A 22,761-nucleotide genomic window follows, 5' to 3' on the forward strand; every position below is an offset into this window, starting at 1 on the left:
TTAGGAAATGAGCATATGCTTGCAATACCCATGTAGACACCCATGGGTAGGCATTGCTGGATCTAAGGGCATTGTTGACTAGAGGGGACTGAGAGGTTGGGTGTGGGGGACCAGATTGAGAAGTGTTTGTTGCCAGGTGCTAGGCTGCCAGTGCTGCTCCAGATTGAGATCAGTTCCAAATCTCTTATGTCATATATTCTATTCTGTACAAGTATCCTTGCCATTGGGCAAAGAGATGCTAATGGAGTTTATTTATTTTTAAACAATTACCCATACTCCTGTTAGGGAAAAATAGCTACACAGGCTTCTCTCCTCTTCCTCCAATAATTCTTCACAATATCCTTTGTATCATTCCCAGTGATGACTCGTCTTTGTAGTATGGTAGCATAATTTTCTATTCCTTTGCCCACGTCTTTTCCCTTTCCCTCTATATTATTTCACCAGAAAAATTTTTTCTCTGGTGAACTGCAGGAATGGAGAAAGATGGAAACAATTGAGGTTAGTCCAAGAATATCTTTCAGATCCCTTCTGAGCTGTCATTCCCTTAGGTTTTCCCTTAGAATACCATGTACCTTCCCCTGACTTGGTGTGACTTTTTTCCTAAGTCCCAGGCCTACCAAAGCTTCAGAATGGGGCCTGGATGCTAGTCTTTGGACAGGCATCCTTTAATTAATTCCTCCTGAACCTCTTGGAGGTACTGAGTAGGATACAAGGAAGTACAAATCCTTGGAACAGAAGTGTTAAATAATGATGGCTTCCTCTTGGTTACTGGTTCACATTCAGTATGGGAATTCTGTACTTAGGAGCAGTGATTGAGGACTCTCAGGAAATGGAATTATGAAAAGCATTCAGTCAATTCTTGGTAAGATAAGGATGAGCTCCTAGGTGTTTCGACATGTAGCTGGACTATTTTGTATTGTGGTGGCTCCTCTGGGGAGAGCTCCCCTGCAGCTTATATCAAGGTGGGAGAATTTATTTTATCCATAATACAGCTGAGAAATGGCATAGTATAATGAACTAAAACCTGGACTTACAGCTAGGAAAGACCTGGGTTTTAATCCTGCTAATAAATTTTTTTTTGTCTCTATGATAAGTTTCTTCCCTATTCAAACCCTCAATTTCTTTGTGTGTGTGTGTATGTGTGTGTGTGTGTGTATGCACATATATACAAATAATTACCTTAAGTATGTATACATTATATATAACGTGTATGTGTGTGTAAATATATACATACATATATATGTATGTAAATATATATATAAATATATATATATAGAGAGAGAGAGCATGCACTTAAATATGTGGGTATGTAGTTTGCTTTGCAAAGTTTCTATTATTATGACTATTAATACTTTTTCCCTCTGCTAAGATCTGATCCTCTAGGAGTGGTGAAAACAAAATTGTGGTTTTGGGAAACCAACATTGAGTCCTGCAAAATTAGAAGAGAATAGGATGGAGTGCTGTCTTGTGTTTGAAAAGAGCGAAAAGAGCAGTAGTCATCTACTTGCCAGACTTGACCAAGGGCCCCCTCATTTAATTTCATTCTACCCCTCCAAAGGGCATTATTCTCATTTAATATATGGGAGAAAATAAAGCCCAGATAGTAAGTGATTTTTCTAGGATCTTACAGAAAGTGAATGATGGAGTCAGACCTCTTAGCAAATGAACTATCTTTTTTTCCCCTTTTTTTTAAAAAAAATTTTCCAACTACATGTAGAGATGGTTTTCAATATTCATTTTTGAAATTTATTTATTTATTTGTTCGCTTGCTTGCTTGCTTGTTTATTTATTTGTTTGTTTGTTTATTTATTTAAGGCAGTGGGATTAAGTGATTTGCCGAAGGTCATGCAGCTAGGCAATTATAAAATATCTGAGACCAGATTTGAACTCAGGTCCTCCTGAATCCAGGGCTGGTGCTCTGTACACTGTCAACATTCATTTTTATTTTTTTAATTTTCATTTATTTATTTATTTGTTTGTTTGTTTGTTTGTTTATTTTTGCAAGGCAGTGGGGTTAAGTGGCTTGCCCAAAGCTTGTCTGAGGCTGGATTTGAACTCAGGTACTCCTGACTCCAGGGCCGTGCTCTATCCACTACACTACCTAGCCGCCCCCAACATTCATTTTTAGTAAGATATTGAGTTCTACATTTTTCTCCTTCCCTCTCTTCTCTTTCCTGCCCCTTCCCCTTGACAACAAATAATCTAATATATATTTTATGCATATAACTATATTAAACATATTTCAATGTCAGTCATTTTGTGAAAGGAGAATAAGAACTTTTACAACATGACTGATATGAAAATATGAGGAAAAAACTATGAGAGGTAAAAAGAGCCATAAAATAATTTTAAAAGTGAAAGTAGTTTGTTTTAGTCTGCATTCAGACTTTCTCTGGATGGCATTTTCCATCACAAATCCTTCAGGATTATATGTGATCATTGCATTGCCGAAAAGAACTAAGTCTATCTAGTTGTTCATCACACAGTGTTGCTGTTCACGTGTAGTATTCTCCTGGTTCTGTTCACTTTGACTCAACATCAGTTCATGTAAGTCTTCCAAGGCTTTTTGAAGTCCACCCTCTCATGATTCCTTACACAACGATAGTACTCTAACATATTCATATACCACAGTTTGTTCAGCCATTCCTCAAGTGATGGGCATCCCTTCAATTTCCAAGACTTTGTCACTACAAAAAGAATTGCAATGGATAGCAAATTACTGTCTTAATTAGGACAGTTTGCTACCCACTGAATTTTAGTGGGATAATGTGGGAGAGTTACTGGTACTGGAGACAGGATACTTGAGTGCCAATTCAGCCCTTTATTATTACTAGCTGGGGGATCTTGAGCAAATCACTTGACCACCATAGGCCTCATTTTCCTCATATCTAAAATGGTGATGCATTCTTATAATCTGTTACTGGGGAGGTTGAGGCTGATGGATTTCTTGAGCTTTGGAGTTCTGAGCTGTAGGAAGGCCAAAGTGAATTGGTTGTCCATACTAAGTCCAGCACCAGTATTATGAGCTCCTAGTAATGGAAGACCACCTAGCTACCAAAAGAAGGATGAACCATCCAGGTCAGAAACAGGGTTCTAGCCTGGATAAGATAGAGAGGCCCAGTCTCTAAAGCCCTCAAAATAAAAATCATCCCTAGATCTGTTGTCTTCTGATCACTGGCTGCCAGTTTCTTGGGCCTTGAACCCCTGGGGTTTGGCCTATTGTGGGGAAGATTCCCCCTTTCCTTGTTCCACTTTTCCAGTTCTGGGGACAGACAGAGATGGCGTCTCCTACTTGGATGGACTTACCCAGCTATAAGTTCACTCTTCTTTTCTTTATGTATCTGTGGGAATGTTTGTGTCTCCCAACAGAGGCGATTTCTATCTTTACCCATAAAGACGCAGTGTGTGTGAAGCTTCTCAGTAGATTTTTCCTTTGAGCATTTGGCTCCAGGCACAGTTGAACCTTTGTTCTAGTTTTCGAGGTCTACCCAGACGCCCCATGTGCCATTCCCCAGCCTGGCCTTGTCTACTCTCTCTGCTCCAGCTTGGCGCCCCAGGACCCATTAATAGGAATTCCATGGGGTCTTCAATTTCCTCAGACTCCTGTGCTTCCAGGGATTTAGTTTTCATTTCTGCCCAGCAGGTTGGGCTGACATAGAATACCAGAGTCTTGTCCTCCAGTGTTAGAAAACTGGGAAAACACACTATTTTCTAATCAGCTGAGTCCATTATCTGTCTATCTGGAGCTGGAATTTGATTTGAGAAGTTAGTATAAAGACAGAAACTTAATCAGTTAGGTTTGTCGTCCCTCAGATTGGGGCCAGAAATTCTTGGACTGATGCAAAGCTATGTTTTTTAGGGTTGGACTTCTTCCTCCCTCCATCTTTAGCTACCACTGACCTGTTCTTAGACTAATTTACAGGATCATAGATTTAGAGTCAGAAGGGACCTTTGGAGTTTACCTGGTCCACTTCCTTATCTTATGGAGGAAGAAACTGAGGACAACAGAAGTAAAACCACTTATCCAGAGTCACACAATACTCCAATTCCCTATCTTCTATACATCAAAGTACTCCCTCCCCCAGGTGGTACCAGATAGTATGGTCTTCATTTTACAGATTAAAAAAAAACTGTCTTAGGCTAAATAACCAATTCTTTAACACATAGATAGTAAGATTCTGAGACAGGATTAGAAAACTCAGAACATAAACCTTTCTTATACAACTGATCTAGTTCCTTATTCTTATTATAATATCTTAATTCCTTTGTATTGGTTGAGTCTCCTTTTCCTTTTGCCCAAGAAGACCACTAACAGTCTAAAGGAGGACAGAAATTCTTAAAGGTCTCAAATTACTTCTCTCTCTTTTTTTTTAAAGTTTTTGCTTGTTTTTTGGTGGCAGGAGAGGCAGTGACTCAGGTAGTAGGCATCTGAAGTCAGTTTTGAACTCAGGTTCTACTGACTCCAGGGCTAGTATTCTTTTCCTTCTAGAATATAAGGTGGCCAGGCAGGATCAGTAAAGGACTGGTTTTATACTCCAGAGGACTTGCAAGTTCAAGCCTAGTCTCTGGTCCATGCTAACTTGGACTGTGAACAAATCACTTCATCTTTCAGTGTTCTAGACAGCAGGACCACAAGGTTACAGATGAGTTAGGGCTCTCCATGCGCAGAGGGAGTTTGCATACCAGATGTGTTCCCACACTGATGTTAGAATTGCAAGTGTGCCTATACCATGGTGACCTCACTGAGGATGATTTTTCTCCATGATCCCTGAGCTTCTAGAAAGATCCTGGGTCTGGACAAATAAGCTGGCACCTCTTCTTTTAGCATTAGATATCCCTGTTCCATTGTTAGGGAGAGATGTGAAATGATGGGCCTCAGATGTGTGGAGATAGCCCAGTTTAAGGTCTGTTTTTTTCTAAACTATAATCTAGCTCTTTCCAGAACTCCATTCTCTTGGCCAGTATCCTTCAGGGATACTGTTTCTTCTTTGATATACAGAGTTTAAGCTGGTTCTTATTTGTATCTGGGCTGCCATGTGTGCCTTATCCCACTTCCCCACCTCCTTTTGCTCCCCTTCAGTGACTTTTTCACAGGTGACTGGAGTTCCTGGCTACAAGAGAGAGAGAATGTTGGGGGGGGCACCATAATATTTAGGGAGTAGGTATGATGCCAAGGTAAATGTAATGTAAAGTATGGACTGTGTATGGGTCTGTATGTATTTTTAAACTTCTCATTGTTTTTCAACAAATAGGACAGCAGAATAAATTGCAAGATCTTGATCCCCAAAGATAGTGTTTAGTAACTGCATTATACAGATTAGTAGGCAGAGAGAATTCTTCTCTGGATGGAAGGCAGGGAAGTTCAGGAACCACTTCTGGTCCTAGCTAGCCATGGAGATTTGAATAAGTCCTTGCATCAGTCTCTTCACATGCAAAAGGAAAGCAACATGAGCTTGTTCTGTTTGATCCTTAACGGTTATGGTGAGATTCCATTAAGAAAATGGATGTGATGACTTCCTTCATATATGTGAATGACAAAGGAGAAGATAAACTGAACTTACATCTATATCATTCCCTAGGACAGAACTTCAATGGGTCAGAGTTTGAGGTGGTAGATTTGGGCTTAATAAAAAAGGAAAAATTATTATGCTTTTCTGATTTTATTTTTGAAAAACTTAGCTGTAGGCTCGTAAAAACTGTCTTGTTATGTCTTCTCTAAACTATGCGATTTCCCCCTATAATTTAGCAGTTTTCTCTGTACAATAGGATTAATAAATGTCTGTTGAATTATTGAAAAGTGATAAGAAAAATCCTTGGAAGATGTTTTTATTTTTGTTTTCAGGATCTTAGTGCTTGCCCTAATAGTAATTCCATTACCAGAGGAAATCCTGGCTCCAATTAATGTTTGCTTAGGCTCTGATCCTAGGGAGAAGTAGGGGCCGTCCTAGGTTTTGGAGGTACAGCCCAAGAGAGTTTGGATCTGCTGAGGGCCAGCATGGTCCTTGAATTTCCTTCGGATCAAGATTACCCAGGGTCAAGATTAGATGATCTCTAAAAGCCTATTTCTTGTAGAGACCTAATTTCCCCAGGGACTTCTGTGTTTATTATCTTTGGGGAAGGTGGAGCCCTAGCAACACAACTGAAACTGCTGGGCAACCTTTATGCAAATCAATTGCTTTGTCCTTTTAAGTCATTATAAGCCAGTGGAAATTCTAGAGTTGGGTACCCACCTGTGAGTCACCACTGTTCACTAGTCCTTTGTGGTTTATTTTCGGGGAAAGGGGAACAGAGAAAGAGCCATGATTTCATGCCATTTACTCTCCTCTCATTCAGAAGGTGGGAGCCTTATGTCTAGTCTGGAGAGCCCCTGGAATGGGAGTCTGGAGATTTAGGTACTTCCAGCTTTGCTCTTTGATCTGTGCAATCACTTCACATCTTGAGTTCTCTATTCTGCAGAATGAGGAGAGTCAAGGCTAGATCATCTCTAAAACACTGCCACCATTCTGTGACTTTTAAAGTCTAGTTCCTTCTTCTTCTGGAGTCTCTCCTTTGTGTGTGAGAGGCAACCCTCTAGCTGCTGGCCAGATTTAATTGAATTTCTCATGTTTCCATTTCAGGCTGCTAAAGAACTATGTCTTATATGTATCACATATGAAAAATCTTTTTTTCCCCTTTAATTTCCTATGTTCACTAATTGATTCTCTTTTTATACATTGGGGCAATTCAGGAGACTGCTGTAGGTGGGGTTACCAACCAAGTAAGAATTTGGCTAGTATTTTATCACAAAAACTGCTTGCTTCTCAATGAGGCCAGGATGTGGGTTTTTGTTTGTCTGTTGTCTTTTTTTTTTTTTAACCCTAATTATATAGGCTTTATGTGAGAGACTGTGCTGAAACAACGGGCCCAGGTGCACTTTGTAGATGTTTTTACTCTCTCAGAGCCTCAGCATATGCATGGGACCCATACCCTTCCCTTGTTGGAACATGACTGAGCAATCACTAGACCTGAAGATGTATGCAAATCCCCAAAGTCATTTAAAGGGTTCAGATTTCTTCTTTTACTTTTCATTTCTCTAAAATTGTGAACCTAAAAATCATTAGAAAATATAAGCATTTCAATATACAAAGAATAAGAAAGAAAAATGCATATGAGACAAATTCTGTTTCTTAAATATATAAATAAATATGTATTATATGTGTGTGTATATATGTACACATATATCATATTTAGAAAGAGTAACAAAGTTAATCTGGTGTCTGTACTTCTTTCTGTTTTGTTGTTTTGTACTTTTTTAAAAAATATAATTTTATTTTTTTAACCTTCTTGCCAGGTTCCATGACTCCACAGCACCAGTTTCTCAGTGAAGGCTGGCAAATGTCTATTAAAACGTCTTTGCTGCCAACTCCTTGGTGCAAGATGATAGTAAAAAACCTAATTTTTTTTTCCTCTCTCTCCTTCCTTGCTTTCCTTTTTGCCTCTCACATTCTTTTTTTTCTTCTGATCCTCCTTCTGAGGCCTAACCTATTACTGTGTATATATGTTTGGGGGAAAATACCTCATTTCCTTACTTAAAATAGAAAGATGGAGGGACAATTAGCATAGCTTTTCAGACCTTAGATGTAAAAGTCTTAATCCTCTCAATTTAGGACCCTGAAAACAGTTGTTTTTTAAAATTTTCCCAATTACATGTAAAGAAATGTTAAACATTCATTTAAAAATTTTTTGACTTTTCAAATTTTATTCCTCCCTTCCTCCTCTTCTTAAGATGGTAAAGAATTTGATAGAGATTATTTATACATGTAAAGTCATGTAAAATATAGTTTCATATTAGAAAATATGTTAAGTCAATGAATGCCCACATAGGCAAGACTTTCAAATGGCACTGACCTACCTGCAAACTTGGCAAATGCTCTATTTCTGTGAACAGCTCCAGTTGATAAGGGATCTAGGTTAGTAGCACAGTATTGATCAGAAGGAACTGGAGGGAGAGATGTCATAGAATAAACAGTGCTTATGTGGGGAGGGATGAGGTAAGGGTTTGGATATGTGGAAAGGTGGTGCAGACCTATGATTTCATCAAAATAGGAAGTTTCTAGCCTAGAAACTCTCCACTGATGTATGTATGTAACTCATCTGTAATGTACAGTCTAAGAAAATTGCCCAGGACCCTAAGAGGTTATGAGGCTTCTCTAAGGTCAGGTACAGGTACTTTGTGTTAGAGTAGGACTTAAACCCATGTTTATTATCTATAATGCTGGCCATCTGTCTACTATGACATATTGCCTCCCAGAGGCAGAAAACCAATCTTTTTAAAGTTAAAAACAGAGGTATTTAATAAAAGGACATAGTAAGAAAAGAAGCAACCAAAAATTTCCCCGATAAGATTTCCCAAAATTTATAGAACAGGAAGAATTGACCCATTAGGGAACCCATGAGAAATAGCACCATACAAGGAACAAATAAAGTCAGGGACCACATATGGAGAGATAATTGCAATGGAAAATGTTAGTCTTCTAATAAATGCTCAAAAACTAATTTATTCTTCCCTTCACTTATTTCAGATGCTGCAACAAGCCACCCCATGTCTTTATTCCCTAATTCAAATAGTACACAAATTATTCCACCATCCCTTCAAGCCCTGACAAGTCTAACTAATGTTATCAGCAAAATTTTCACTTGAAAATAACCTCATCTAAAGCAACAAAGTATATAGACATCATTTCTGTTTTTAAAGCATAATTATAGTTTATTTGTCATCCTTGTTGAGTAATGCTAGCTTGCATTTATAGACCACTTCAGGGTTTGCTAAGCTTTTTATAAGCATTATCTCATTAGAAGTTCATAACAACTCTATAAGTTGGATGATAGTATGACCCCCCCCAGTTTTCAAATGAGGAAACTGAGTCCTAGAAAAGTTAAGGGTTATAAAACTAGTATGAACTGAGCTTTTCCTGACTCCAAGTCCAGCAGTATATTTCTTAAAGTTTTCTACCTCAGTAACAATTTCATGTACCTAGATATCCTTAGGAAAGTCCAGAATACGATATAGCACTGGGAGCTTTCCAGGATATGTTATCCCTAGAATAAGAATTATTAATCTAGGGTCTATGAACTTTGAAAATAAATTATTTCAGTATAATTGGTTTTGTAATCTTATATACTTTATCCATTTATTAGAGGTTCATAAGTTTCACTATACTTCAAGAGGGGATCCATGACTCATAAAAAGTTAAGAACTCTTGCTTTAACATAAAATTCAAACTCCTCACCATATTATTTAAATTTCTTCACAGTCTGGCTTCAGGCTGGTTTGTTTACAAATGACACTCCCTCTCACATTCTGTATTCCAGCCAAACTAACCTACTTGCTAATCTTTTTTGAAAAGATATTTCACTTTCCTACCTTCATCCCTATGCACAGTCTGGACCTGTATCTGAAATGCCATTCCTCCTGACCTTTGCCTGTTAGAATCTCTGGCTTCCTTCAACAAGTGTTTCTGTTCTCTCTCCTTGATGGTGTTCTCTTCCTGCTCACATCAACCTCTCTGTGTTCCTCTTTCTATACTGTATTTCTCCTGTTTAATTTCATCTCCTTGGAAGCAGGTATCCTTGAGCTTGATCTTTTAAGCTCTAGTTCCTGAAATATAGTAGATGATTAGTGAATACATCTCAGATTGGATTAGAATGGATGATGGTCAATAATATAGCCCCCTATGGGATAGTATAACAGAAAGATAACCAGACTTGGTGGAGAAAATCTGGATTCAGATTCCCCTTTTTATTTGTTGGCTGTGTGACCTTGGGCAAATCACTTGTCTTGGATCTCCAATTTCTTCATCCATATTGAATTGCAGGGTTTGTTTTGATAATTGAACAAGAAAATTTTAAAAATAGTCAGCAAGCATTTATGAAGCACCTACAATGTCCCAGATGCTATGCACTAGGGATGGAAAGAGGCAAAATCTCAGAAAGAACTCAGGCTGAGGCAGGGGAGACATCATGTAGATAACCATGAGCAAACAAGATATGGATTCAGGAGTCTTTTAGCTGAGACTTGAAGGAAGCCAGTGATATTAGGAGGCAGAGATGAGGAGGTGACTGAGCTCCAGATTGTTGTGGACAGCAAGTTAGAATGTTGAGTAACAGGAGTACCTTGTTCATTAAACAACAAGAAGGTCAATGTTATTGGTCAGTGTAAGAGGGTAGGGCACTAGGGAGCAAGAAAACCAGAAAATAGGAATGGACCTCCTTAAATCTGTCTTTGGACCCCTTAGGCATTTGTGGACCCCACTGGTTAAGAGTCCTTGGTTTAGACCAGGGGTGGAGAATATCTGGCCCTCAGTCATGAAACCATTTGGTCTCATGCTGCCAAGGCAACTGTAGGACTCATAATTCAATAAATCTAGGAGCTTTTTAACAGACTAATTTTTAAGTTGATAATTTTTATGGTCCATGAAAAAAAGGTTGGCAGAAAAAATTCAATTTCTTGGGTTTAGACAGAGGCATCATTCAGTTAAATAATATCTAATACATTCATATATAAAAGTAAATATGTTTATTAAAATAACAAATGGATTTAAAAAAATGTAGGAAGTGACTAGACTTTTAAAATCCAAGGAGAAGATTTTATACTCACTCCTGGAGGTAATAGGGAGCCACTGGGGAACATTAATTAGGGTGGTGCCATGATCAAGCTTACCCTTTAGGACTGAGTGCAAGTTGAACTAGAAAAGGGAGAGACTTGAGGCAGAGGGACCTGTTGCAATAATCCAGGTGTGAGGTGATAAAAGCCTACATCAGATTTGGAACAGTGTCAAAGGGGAGAATGGAGCATATACAAGAAATTTTGTGAAAGTAAAAAAAACAGAACTAATTGGATCTGGAACATGAGAGAGCTAGAAGACAAGGATGATGCCTGGGTGGTGAGCTGGGGTGACTTGGGAGGATGATGGTTCTCTCTACACAGCACTGGGTAAATGTTTGAGTCGTCAGAGTTGTTCCTTTGCAGAATTCTGAAATCAAACCTCTGTTTCCTTTTGCCAGGTATTTACTGGAACAGGACTTCCCTGGTATGAGAATTGGACCTGAACCCACCACTGACTCATTCATTGCAGTGATGCAGGGAGATGTGGAAGGAATTATTCCAGGAAATGCACTGGTGGTAGATCCGAAGAAACCCTTCAGGAAACTCAACGCTTTTGGGAATGCCTTCTTGAACAGGTTGGTGAGCTGGGCCCTTTCCTGTCTCCTTCCCCTTGGAGGCTGCAGTGGAAGAGGTAGGACAGAAAGAGAAGCAGAGAAGAGATGGCCTCAGCTTTGTCCTTTGACTTCTAGTCTTTGTTGTAGCTGGGGATTTTCCCCCCTCCCTCCCCGGCTGCTGGTATCTTGGGTCACGCTGAACTGAGCCAAGTTGCTCTCCATGTGGACAAACATGAATAGGAGCCTCGGAGTGGCAAACACCAGGCCCATTCACTTCTCCCCGGGGTGGGGGCTGGGGCACCAAGCCAAGCTGAATTCTCCTGGCCCTTCTCTCTCCCTTCTCCGGATGAGTGTGACCCAAGCTGCCTTGTCTGGGATATTTGCTTCCTGGCGGTTAATCTTAGCCTGCCTGGAATTTGACTTAAAGTCATAGGATTATAGATATAGAGATGGAAGGGACCTTCTAAGTCATCTCCTCCAACCTGTTCATTTTATAAAGAAGGGAGTAGAAGTCCTAGAGATGTGAAGGAAGTCACTTTCCCAAGGTCATGCAGTTAGTGAATACGGCTCCTGACTCAACACCCATTGTTCTTTCCACTATACCAGCTGCCACCTGGGAGGGGTCTTAAATTCCAGGAAACTTAGATTTAAGAAACATGGCTAAGTGATTTTCCTGGAATCACCTGAATTGTAAGTGTCAAAAGCAGGGTTTAAATGTAAGTCTTGTTTCCAAGCCTTTGCTCAGTTTACTCTGCCTCATCTATCAGCAGATAGCATTTTCATAATGAAAAGCAAATGGGGGAAAGATAAAATAACATTTGATTGACTGGTAAAATTCTGTGGTCTCATAAAATAAATTACAAAAAATAAACTCAGGTGATTATAGACTGCCAACTCATAAAAACAGAAAAATTAAAGTTGGAAGTAGAAGAAACTTTTAATGATTATCTAGAGAACTGATGAACTCTGAGTACACATCAAAACATTTATTTTTTTTCTGTTAATTTTTCTTGCCTTTTTTGAACATGCTAATATGGAAATATGATTTGCATGACTTCACACATATCATGGGTATTATATTACTTCTCAATGGAGTGGGAAGGGGCTGAAGAAAAGGAGAGAATTTCAAACTGAAAAATGAAAAATTTAAAAATATATTATCTGGAACTGAAAATGAAAAAATTATAAACTTATTATCTAGTCTAATCCTATCATTTTGTAAAACACAAAACCCAGAGGAGTGAATGTTACATGCCTAATAAATGACAGGGCTGGTATTAGAATCTAAGTTTTGAGTTTATGCAATTTGAAAATTAAACTAGATGTACTTAGCCTGGAGAAGAGAGATTTAATAAGAACATGGCAGCAGTATTCAAATATTTGTGGGCATGTAATTATCATAATCAAACTTGGCCCTTACAAAGAGTTGACAACATGTACCTCCTTTACTTTCTTTATAGAGGTGCTATAAAGAAAGGTGACCGTTAAAGGTGGTATGTACCATCAGATTGGTTGATGTGTTGATTAGTTATGCCAAAAGGTTTTTATCCTTCTATGTTTTATTCTCTGTTGGCAGAGAAGGTTCTCTGGATAGGGAGTTAGAGTGGAAATTCTTTTTTATGTATGGATTGTACTTGATGGCCATTGAGGTCCCCTCTGTTAAATTCTGATTTGGGTGCCACTGAGCCTATGGAAAAGCTTATAGAGGTCCAGTAAAGTATAATATTATGTTCTTCCCATATATTCTTCACTTTAGGAGATGTAGAAGATATAGAAAAAACAATGTCAATCTTCAGAGACTCATAGTCTAATAAGGCAAATAAGTTCAGCCCAAGAATCAAGGTGAACAGTATAAGATAGAATGTAATAAAGTACAAAATTTCATGGTACAGTTTGGAAGTATTGCAGATATTCAGAGGAGAAGGAGTTTATGAATGACATGTTGGACTTGGAGCAATGGTAGTCATTCTTGGCTTGCTCCATGTTTGGGATGGCACACAACCTCACTGAAGGCTCTACGATAAACTTCTCTCTTCCCTTTATCCTCCAGGGTTTCCTCTTTTTGGCTCTTTGAGCAAGGGTGTCTCCCTCTTCAAAGTAGTTTGCTTGGTGAACAAGGGAGAGAAGCCCAAATATTCGGGCCAAACATAGTCATATACACCCTTCCCCAAGCCCATAATGACCTCAAGACAATGCAAGACATCAACTTGACTTAATTGAAATAGAGATTGCCTCTGAGAAAAAATGTTGGAAACAGTTTATTAAAAGCATTCATAGCCAGGCAGGAGATTTTGGACAGTGGGGTACTGGATTGTTTGAAGCAGAGGCATGCAAGGAGCACTTAACAATCAGCTCTACAAAAATGATCTTCTGACATGCAATTTTAAGTTTAATCTGTATGATAAATATCCCTTCTTTAAATCTAGACAATCAACAAAGTAATAAACCAAGCCCTAATTTATAGCATTTGTGGATTTCTGTGGTCTAAATGTTCTTGATGACAATTAATAGTCAGGTAACTGGACCTGCATCACATCCCTGTGACCTAGTGTCAGGTGGGCTATCTAAGTAGTATTTAATCATTTAGGTGTGGATGGGAAGGACCTAAAGGGAAATCACAGAATTTCAGAGCTTTAAGAGGGATCTCAGAGATCATCTAGCTCAAGCCTCCCTTCTTCAGTGTAGTCAAAAAGTGCTGATCTGGACTTCTAGTAACAAAGAACTCACTGCTTCCCAAGTCAGTCCATTGAACTTTTGCACATCTCTGTTCATGCAAGTTGGGACAGGGTGGTGCAGTGGATAGAGCACTGGGCCTGGAATCAGGAAGACTCAACATCCTGAATTCAAATCTGGCCTCAGACACTTATTAGCTGGGTGACCTTGGGTGAGTTACTTTAACCCTGTTTGCCTCAGCTTTCTTATCTGTAAATTGAACTGGAGAAGGAAATGGCAAACTATTCCATTATCTTTGCCAAGAAAACCCCAAATGGGATCATGAAGACAGGACCAAAGAAGACTGAACAACTAAAAAATTAATGCATGATAAACTTGATAGAATTTTTTTCTTACATAAAATCTAGTTTTTCACACAGTGGAAGGATGAAATTGAGACAGGAGAGAAAGGAATTGATGTTAAACATTTTAAAGTAAAAATTGACAAGATTTGGTAAATGATGAGATGAAAAATGGCTTTGAATTCAGTATATACTTTAGTTTTTTTAGGTTTTTTTTGTTTTTTTTTAGTTTTGTTTTGTTTTTTGCAAGGCAATGGGGTTATGTGGCTTGCCCAAGGCCACATAGCTAGGCAATCATTAAGTGTCTAAGGCTGGATTTGAACTCAGGTACTCCTGACTCCAGGGCTGCTGCTCCATCCACTATGCCACCTAGCTGCCCCTCAGTATATACTTTAAAAAAAAATGATTGAATAGAAATCCATTTGTTTTTTATTTGATGGAAAAGTTCATGTTTGTAGATGTTTAATTTCATAAACTAAAAACGAGCTAAGTGAAAGACAATAAGACAGGACAATGGTTTTCAAACTTTTTGTTTTCAGAACTCCTTTAGACAGTTCTGTTAAAAGATGTTGAAGACTTCAAAGAATTCTATTTAAGTGGGCTATAATTTTTTTTGCCATTATAAGAAATTAAAGCTGATTTATTTAAAAATGTGTATTTTGGAGGTAGCTAGGTGATGCAGGGGATAGAACACTAGCCCTGGATTCAGGAGTCAAATCTGACCTCAGGCACTTGATGCTTATGGGCTAGCTTGACCTTGGGCAAGTCACTTAACCCCATTATCTTGGCAAAAATATGTTTTATTGATTTAAAATAACAATAATAAACATGGTAACATAAATCACATTTAAGAGTATTTTTTTTCTAAACAAAAAAATGAGATTGTTCTACATATTTTTGATAATTTTCTTTAATGTTTGGCTCAATAGAAAATAGCTGGATTCTCATGTCTGCTACTACATTGACTCTATTATGCAATGTTATTTTGGTTGAAGTAAAATCAGGTCTTACACAGATAGATGGTTGGAAAAGGGAGGACTATTTTAATAAGTACATGATATTTTTGTGTAATTAAGGGAATAGTCTTTACCTCAGGCACCACCAAGGACCACATGGATCCAGGTACCATACTTTGGAACTGTTGGTACAGTGGACAGATTTTTGGGTTTGGAATTCTGGTTCTGCCATTAACTACTTGCCTAAACTTGGGCAGATCAAATTCCTAAGACTTCAGTTTCATCATCATCTAGATGATCTCCAAGGTCCAGAGTTGTGCTGGCATGTTTAACATATGTTTAACAGCCGACATCCTGAGGAAAAATATGTGTGTGTATCATATTATATATATGACATCTTTTTTAAGTCAAATTACTAATGTGAATGTTTTCTTTATTATTTGCTTTTAAGTTAAAGCCCTAAATTTGTAGTCTTTGCTGATTTCCGAAGTGTGAATGCTCACATTGAAAATTTGACAGTTGGGGAGAGCTGGTACGAGCCGGCTCTGGCACACTGCTGGGTTTCCTCCCAGTTCTAGTCTTGTGATGTATGATGGTGCCATTGAGAAGGAGTCATAATGGGAAGCCAGTGATGGGAGGGTAGTGGAGAATTAAAGTGGAAATGATAAATTTGATTTTAAACATGCTAAATGTGAAATGATGTGAGACATCCTAATGCAAGTCTGCTGTAGAAAGGCTCTTAGAAACTAATAAAAGATGGAAAACCTTCTGGTATCAGGGGACCCTGTAGTCAAGAAGGACCCTTAGGCTCAGCAATGTGTGGAACCCCTAAGAGAGGGTGATGGATGTGCTGAGCATTAGAATACTGATCTTTATTCTTCTTCTGTTCTCACCATTCCTTCTCTGTGAGGAAGGACTGTCTCTTTTTTTTCCTTTTCCACTTGTTGCTCCTTGAGTGCTGGCTGTATACTTATTACAGATGAGTGAACCTGGGCCCCCCCATCATTAAGGGAAGTTGTTGTCCTGATCCTTCAAGACTGGACTGGATGGAGCTGGATGCCCCCACCATGATCTTCACTCTCATCAGCATTATCACAGAGGAGTGTTGTGTTATGGAATGAGATGCTAGGTCCATTAGCCTGTTTAAACAGAAATTCAGCCAATGGTCCATGGCTAAAACCCATAGTATCCCTCTGCCACTAAAAAGTACTGTCTCTAGAGTGACTGAAAATAAGTTGTAAAATGAGCATAAGGCAAATAATTTGAAAGGTAAAGCTGCAGGCAAAATAAATCATAAAGCATATCTGAAAGTCAACTAGAAGATATTTTTGCATTTTAAAAATATCTAATAACCATTTGAACATACAACATTAGTTCAGGTTTATGGGGGGGTGGCCTTATTTACATACAGATAGCAGCAGAAACTATAAGAATGGAATTAGATGAATTGAAGTTCAGTAGTTTACCTAATCCAGAATTAAGCCCCCATAGAATTTATGTAGATGTCCCCTTACTGGTAGGTATATTATAGGATTCCCAGGAACCCAAAGTTGGGGAACATCATATTTGAAGGGAGAGAAATTGAGATTGAGAGGGGAGGAGAGGAAGGATTCATCTGATGTCAGGGAGTGACAGAAATATAAAGAGATGGAGGACAAATGGTGAAGCTGCCTCCTGCTTCTTAGCATAGAGGTAGCTATCTATAGATGCAAATGAGGCATGAGTTGTCAGACAGACTATTGGATTTATTGTGTTGTTTAGCTGTATGTATTTATTTCCAAGAAAAGGTTCTATAGGGTCTGGGAAGAGTCACTGGGAAATTAATGGTTTTAAAAAATTGTCAAAACTTTAAAAAAGGCAGGGGAATATAAAAAAGGAGGCAGTATATTATCACAGAAAGGGAATTGAGATAGGAGTCAGAGAAAGAGGATTTTATTCCTGACCCTACTACCAGTGACTATAAGATCATAGGCAAGTCATTTGAGAGACAACATGATTAAAAATTATTATTATAACTTATAATAAATTTAATATATAATCATAGTAAATTATAATAATAATAAACCATTATTATTGTGTGCTTAAAAATGTGCAGGCTGCTTTACATGCAGTACATTATCTCACTCGATCCTTACAACAACTCTCCATTGTTTATGTTACAATTATCCTTATTTTTCAGGTAAGTAAACTGGGATTCAGAGGGGTTTAAGTGACTTGCCCAGGATCACACAGTAAAGTAGGTATCTGAGATAGAATTGGAACTCAGGTCTTTCTAATTCCAAGTATTCTCTAAACTATACCACTCAGAGTCAGGAAGACTTGGGTTCAAGCCAGGAGTATGCTGATAAATGATTAGCAGCTGGCTCTCCAGAAAGAAAGAAAAGTTATATATAACCTAAATTAATTTCCATCACTTATTTAAGTTTAGACCAGGGGTGGGGAACCTTTTTTTTGCCTTTTTGAATTTATTATTTATATTTATTCTCATTTTGTACAAATATTGTTTTTTATACATTAATAAAATATTCTTGTTTAAGAGTAAATGAAATACCCCCTCCCCCATAAATATAGACTCGATAGAGTGATAAAGTAAAGGGGAGAGAAAAAAATTAAAATAAAAAATAATAGTAATAATTGTAGGTATGGCCAGGTGGCACAATGGATGGAGCACCAGCCCTGGAGCCATGAGCACCCAAGCCCACATCCAGCCCCATACACCCAACAATCACCCAGCCGTGTGACATACAAGCCACCGGAACCCCACTGCCCTGCAAAAAACAAAAAAAGAAAAGATCCAAAATAAAATAAAATAGTAACAATAGTAGGGTGGCTGGGTGGCGGACAGAGCATTGGCCCTTGAGCCAGGAGCACCCAGATCCAAATCCAGCCTCAGGCACCCATCAATCACCCTGCTATGCAGCCCCAGGCAGGCCATCCAGCTCCATTTGCCCTGAACCCCCCCAAAAAAATAATAATAATAAAAAATGTACTTGAGTCTTTGTTCCAACACTCTGTTGTGGGTGGATCACATTCTTTATGATAAGTCCATCACAAAAGTTACTTCCATATTTTTCCACCATTGCCATTGCTGATTGCAACTCCCTCCTTTTGGATTTCTCCATTACCATGTACTCTATTTTCTCTCCTTTCACTCTGACTCTGCTGTAGGGTAGCTGAGTGACGCAGCAGACAGATCCCTGGTCCTGGGGCCAAGAGGCCCTGAGCCCCCATACCACCCCTTAGGCCTAGCGTCCACCTGGCCCTATGTTCCTGGACAGGTCTTCCAATCCCATCGCCTTGCAAGAAGTAAAAAAGAAAATGTGCTATATCTGACCACTCGCCCCCCATGGTCCATCCTCACCTCCATCACTCACATCACCCCCCTTCCCCCTGTCCCCCCCTTCTTACTCCAGATGCCTATACCTCATTGAGTATATATGCTGTTTCCTCTCCTAACCACCTCTGATGAGAGCGAAGATTCCCTCATTCCCCCTTGTCTCCCCCACCTTGCATATAATTGCAATAGCTCATTGTAATAAAGAAAAATCTTATTATATGAAATATCTTGGCCTATTCCCCCTCTCCTTTTTCTTTCTCCCATTACATTTCCCTTTTTTCTATTGACTCCATTTTTACACCATATTTTATCTTCATATTCAGCTTTCTCCTGTGCTTCAACTATAAAAGCTCCTTCTACCTGCTCTATTAACTGAGAAGGTTCATATGAGTATTATCAGTGTCATTTTTCTATGCAGGAATACATGCAGTTCATCATCATTAAGTCCCTCATATTTTCCCCTTCTCCTCCAATCTCCATGCTTCACCTGAGTCCTGTATCTGAAGATCAAACCTTCTGTTCAGCTCTGGCCATTCCAACAGGAACATTTGAAATTCCCCTGGTTCATTGAAAGTCCATCTTTTTCCCTGGAAGAGGGCATTCAGCCTTTCTGGGTAGTTTATTCTTGGCTGCATTCTAAGCTCTTTTGCCTTCCGGTATATTATATTCCAAGCCCTACGAGCTTTTAATGTAGTTGTTGCTAAGTCCTGTGTGATCCTGACTGCAGCTCCACGATATTTGAACTGTCTTTCTGGCTGCTTGTAATATTTTCTCTTTGGATGGGAGTTCTGGAACTTGGCTATAATATTCCTAGGGGTTGGTTTTTTGGGGTCTCTTTCTCGGGGGCGACCTGTGGATTCTCTCCATTTCTATTTTGCCCTCTGCTTCTAGAATATCAGGGCAATTTTCCTGTAGTAATTCTTTGAAAATCAAGGCTCTTTTCCTGATCATGACTTTCAGGTATTCCAATAATTTTCAAATTATCTTTCCTAAGTCTGTTTTCCATATCAGTTGTTTTTTCAATGAGATGTTTCGCATTTTCTTCTAATTTTTCATTCTTTTGGTTTTGAAGTATTGATTCCTGGTTTCTCATAAACTCATCAATCTCTCTGAGTTCTATTCTTTGTCTGAAGGATTTGTTCTCCTCAAAGAGTTTTCTTATCTCTTTTTCCATCTGGCCAATTTTTCTTTTTAAAGCATTCTTCTCCTCAATAACTTTTTGAACTGTTTTATCCATTTGACCTAAGCTGGTTTTTAGCATGCCATTTTCTTCAGCATTTTTTTAGATTTCCTTGACTAGGCTCCTAACTTCATTTTCATGTTTTTCCTGCATCTCTCTCCTTTTTCCAGTTTTTCTTCTAACTCTCTCATTTGATTTTCAAAGTCTTTTTTGAGCTCTGTCATAGCCTGAGCCCAATTTCTGTTTTTCTTGGAGTCTTTAGATGCAGAAGCTTGTACTTGCTCATCTTCAGACTGAGTATTTTGGTCCTTCTTGCGCTCATATGCAAAATATTTCTCAATGGTGTTCCTCTTGTTCTCTACTTGCTCATTTTCCCAGCCTGAGCCTGGTTTTGGGGTGCTTCCTGAGCTTTTGGGACACTCCCACAAGGGTCTCAGTGTGTGAGGCTCTGTCCTCCCTCCTGGTCTGTGAGTGACCATATGCACCCCCTTCTATCATGGGGCTGAGGTGGAGGGGGCCCCTGCTGTTCTATGGGGGGGTGCCTAGACTGTGATCAGGATCTGAATGTGTTCAGATCCCCAGAATCCTGTTCCAGGGGCAGAGGACAGAGCTTGGCAGTCTCTCTTCACTCCCCTCCCTATGTTCAATGGGCTCATGCCCTGGGGCCTCCTGCTTACCCGCTTCTGCTGCTTCTGTTTCCTAGATCTGGAATGCAGTGGCCAAGCTGCTCTCTGCTCTCTGTGTGCCCTGAGGGCTGGGCTTCTTGTGCTTTCTCTGGCAGAGGTGTGCCCCCCCTGTACCCCCAATTTGTGCCCGGTGCTCTCCAGGGTGTAGATCAGGAAACTCCCCTGATCCTGGGGCTGCCTCCTCCAGGAGGCTGAAGTTCTTTCGGTCTGGGAGGCCACCCCTCCAACCCTGGGGAGCAGAGCCTTTCTGCTCTTTTCCAGGTTCCCTTGAGTAGGAGAACTGCCTTATTGGGTCCCTCTGTGGGTTCTGTCTTTTGAAAATTTAGTTAGAGTCCTTAGCTTACGAGTTTTATGAAAGAGCACCTAAGACAGGATTCGTTCTTGTTGCCATCTTGGCTCCGCCCCCCCCAGCAATATTGGTGGGGAACCTTTTTTTTGCCAAAGTCCATTTGGATATTTATACCATCATTCAAGGGCTATAGACAAACATATAATTAGTTCATCCATAATAAGTTCATAGATTTATTGAATTTCAAATCCCACCTGTGATTGCCAGACCAATATGGCCCATTGCCCCTGGTCTAGACAATCAATAAAAATAAAGCCTAAATTATAAATTTGCCAATTTCAGAGGTATAAATACTCTCTGCCAATTCTAACTGGCTCCAGCTGGGTGACCACATCATCTTCTCAGAGTTTCCTCAGCTACATGAGGACAATAATAACATCAGACGTATCAGGATTATGGTGGACTTCAGTGAGATAATATTTGTTAAGCTCTTCACATAATCAAGGGAATGAATGCCAGTTGTTATTCCTAATCTTTCTATGCTTTCCCTATTTTTTCCTCTGTCTTAAAGTTATTATAGCTCTACTGTGAAGATGAAATGACTTACCAAGTTGCAAAGCCCTATACAAATAGAACTATTATTCTAGATTATTAGTCTGAATGTTGAATTAATTGAAAGGGTTTATCACTTTGCAGAAATGAATAACCATCAATCCATCATCAACCCCAGTATTGAGAGAACCAACCCCCCCCCACCTCTGCCTTGGCCTCCTACACGTCTCCTGGCTGGGCTCAGACATAAAGTGGGCAAAAAAAGACCTTCCTCAGACCCTTGGAGCCCCCAACTACTATTGCCTACAAGCTGGCCTGGACAGAGTGGGACCTGGCAGTCATACTGGTTAATTGGACACATTTCGCTCAAAGGCATATCAGGAATTGCCCAGTTTCTCTGATACGCCTACTTGAAAGATCCTGTTGAGATTTTTGCTCTGGGAGAATGTGTGGGTCCAACATTATAAAGACCCACAAATCATTACCAGATTCCAGTTTACTGGAATTTCTCCCCACTCATCCTACTACCTACTCTTCTTCTAGTCTAATAAACTACATATTGCTTCAAGAGTAGTTGGACTTGAAACTTATAAATTCAACTTGAATTAAGATGGGGAGGAAGGAATAAGCACTACTATATTTCAGACAAAATGCTAAGCACTTTACACATGTGGTCTTATTTGAGCCTCCTGGTAACCCTGGGAAGTTGGTACTTTCTTATCCCTATTTTATAATTGAAGATATTGAGGAAGACAGAGAGAGGTTAAATGACTTTTCCTGAATCATATAGCTAGTAAGTATTTGAGGTAAAATTTGAAGTTGAGTCTTCTTGACTGCAGTCTATCCTTATACTACTGTGATCATTTTGTTGTTATTCACTCGATTTGTAAATTGTGCTCAGCATCCCCCTCACTCAAATTCAGTTCAATTGATTGTTGTGGCATCACCTCCATGTTGTGTTCTTCTTCCAAAATGAACAGAAAAACTCATTATTATTATGTTGTGCTGACCCTTTGTGACCCCATTTAGGGTTTTCATAGCAATGCTATTGAAGTGATTTGCCATTTCTCCTTCATTGCATTTAGGGGAGCCATTTGGTCAGATAATCTCTTCATTGCATTTAGGAGAGCCATTTGGTCAGATAATCAGAAGTTAAGGGACTTGCCCACGGTCATACAACCAATAAGTGTCTGAATTTGAATTTGAACTCAGGTCTTCCTGAATCCAGACCTAGTACTCTATCCACTGAACCACCAACTCTCTCCTATTGTAATCTTATAGTTCTTCATAAAATAGAGAGTTCATATAACCATAGTTTTAGGGCTGGAAGGGATCCTAGCAGTCATTTAATCGATTATCCTCCTTTTTACCAATGAGGAAACTGTGTCCCAGAGAGATTAAGAAACTTATTTGCCCAAGTCACAGAGGAAGGACGTAACAGGCCGGATTTGAACTCATGTTTTCTAACTCCAAAGCTCAAAATTTTCTCTCCATTGGTGTTCTGGCTATTGTACATCTATGTTTCATTTCTCAAGAGTTCATCCCCCC

The 22,761-nt window shown here is 39.2% G+C and overlaps 1 protein-coding gene across 1 annotated transcript in view; it reads left to right on the forward strand.

The window, feature by feature from the left end:
• EHD3 (EH domain containing 3) overlaps positions 1–22,761 on the forward strand; it is a 56,416-nt gene that overhangs the window by 5,912 nt on the left and 27,743 nt on the right. The window contains exon 2 of the mRNA XM_074209662.1: positions 11,044–11,220. Coding sequence (XP_074065763.1) covers positions 11,044–11,220 — 177 coding nt within the window. The remainder of the gene's footprint in view (positions 1–11,043; positions 11,221–22,761) is intronic.

Source organism: Macrotis lagotis, chromosome 1 (assembly GCF_037893015.1).
Source record: "Macrotis lagotis isolate mMagLag1 chromosome 1, bilby.v1.9.chrom.fasta, whole genome shotgun sequence".
In the NCBI taxonomy this organism is placed as follows: domain Eukaryota; kingdom Metazoa; phylum Chordata; class Mammalia; order Peramelemorphia; family Peramelidae; genus Macrotis; species Macrotis lagotis.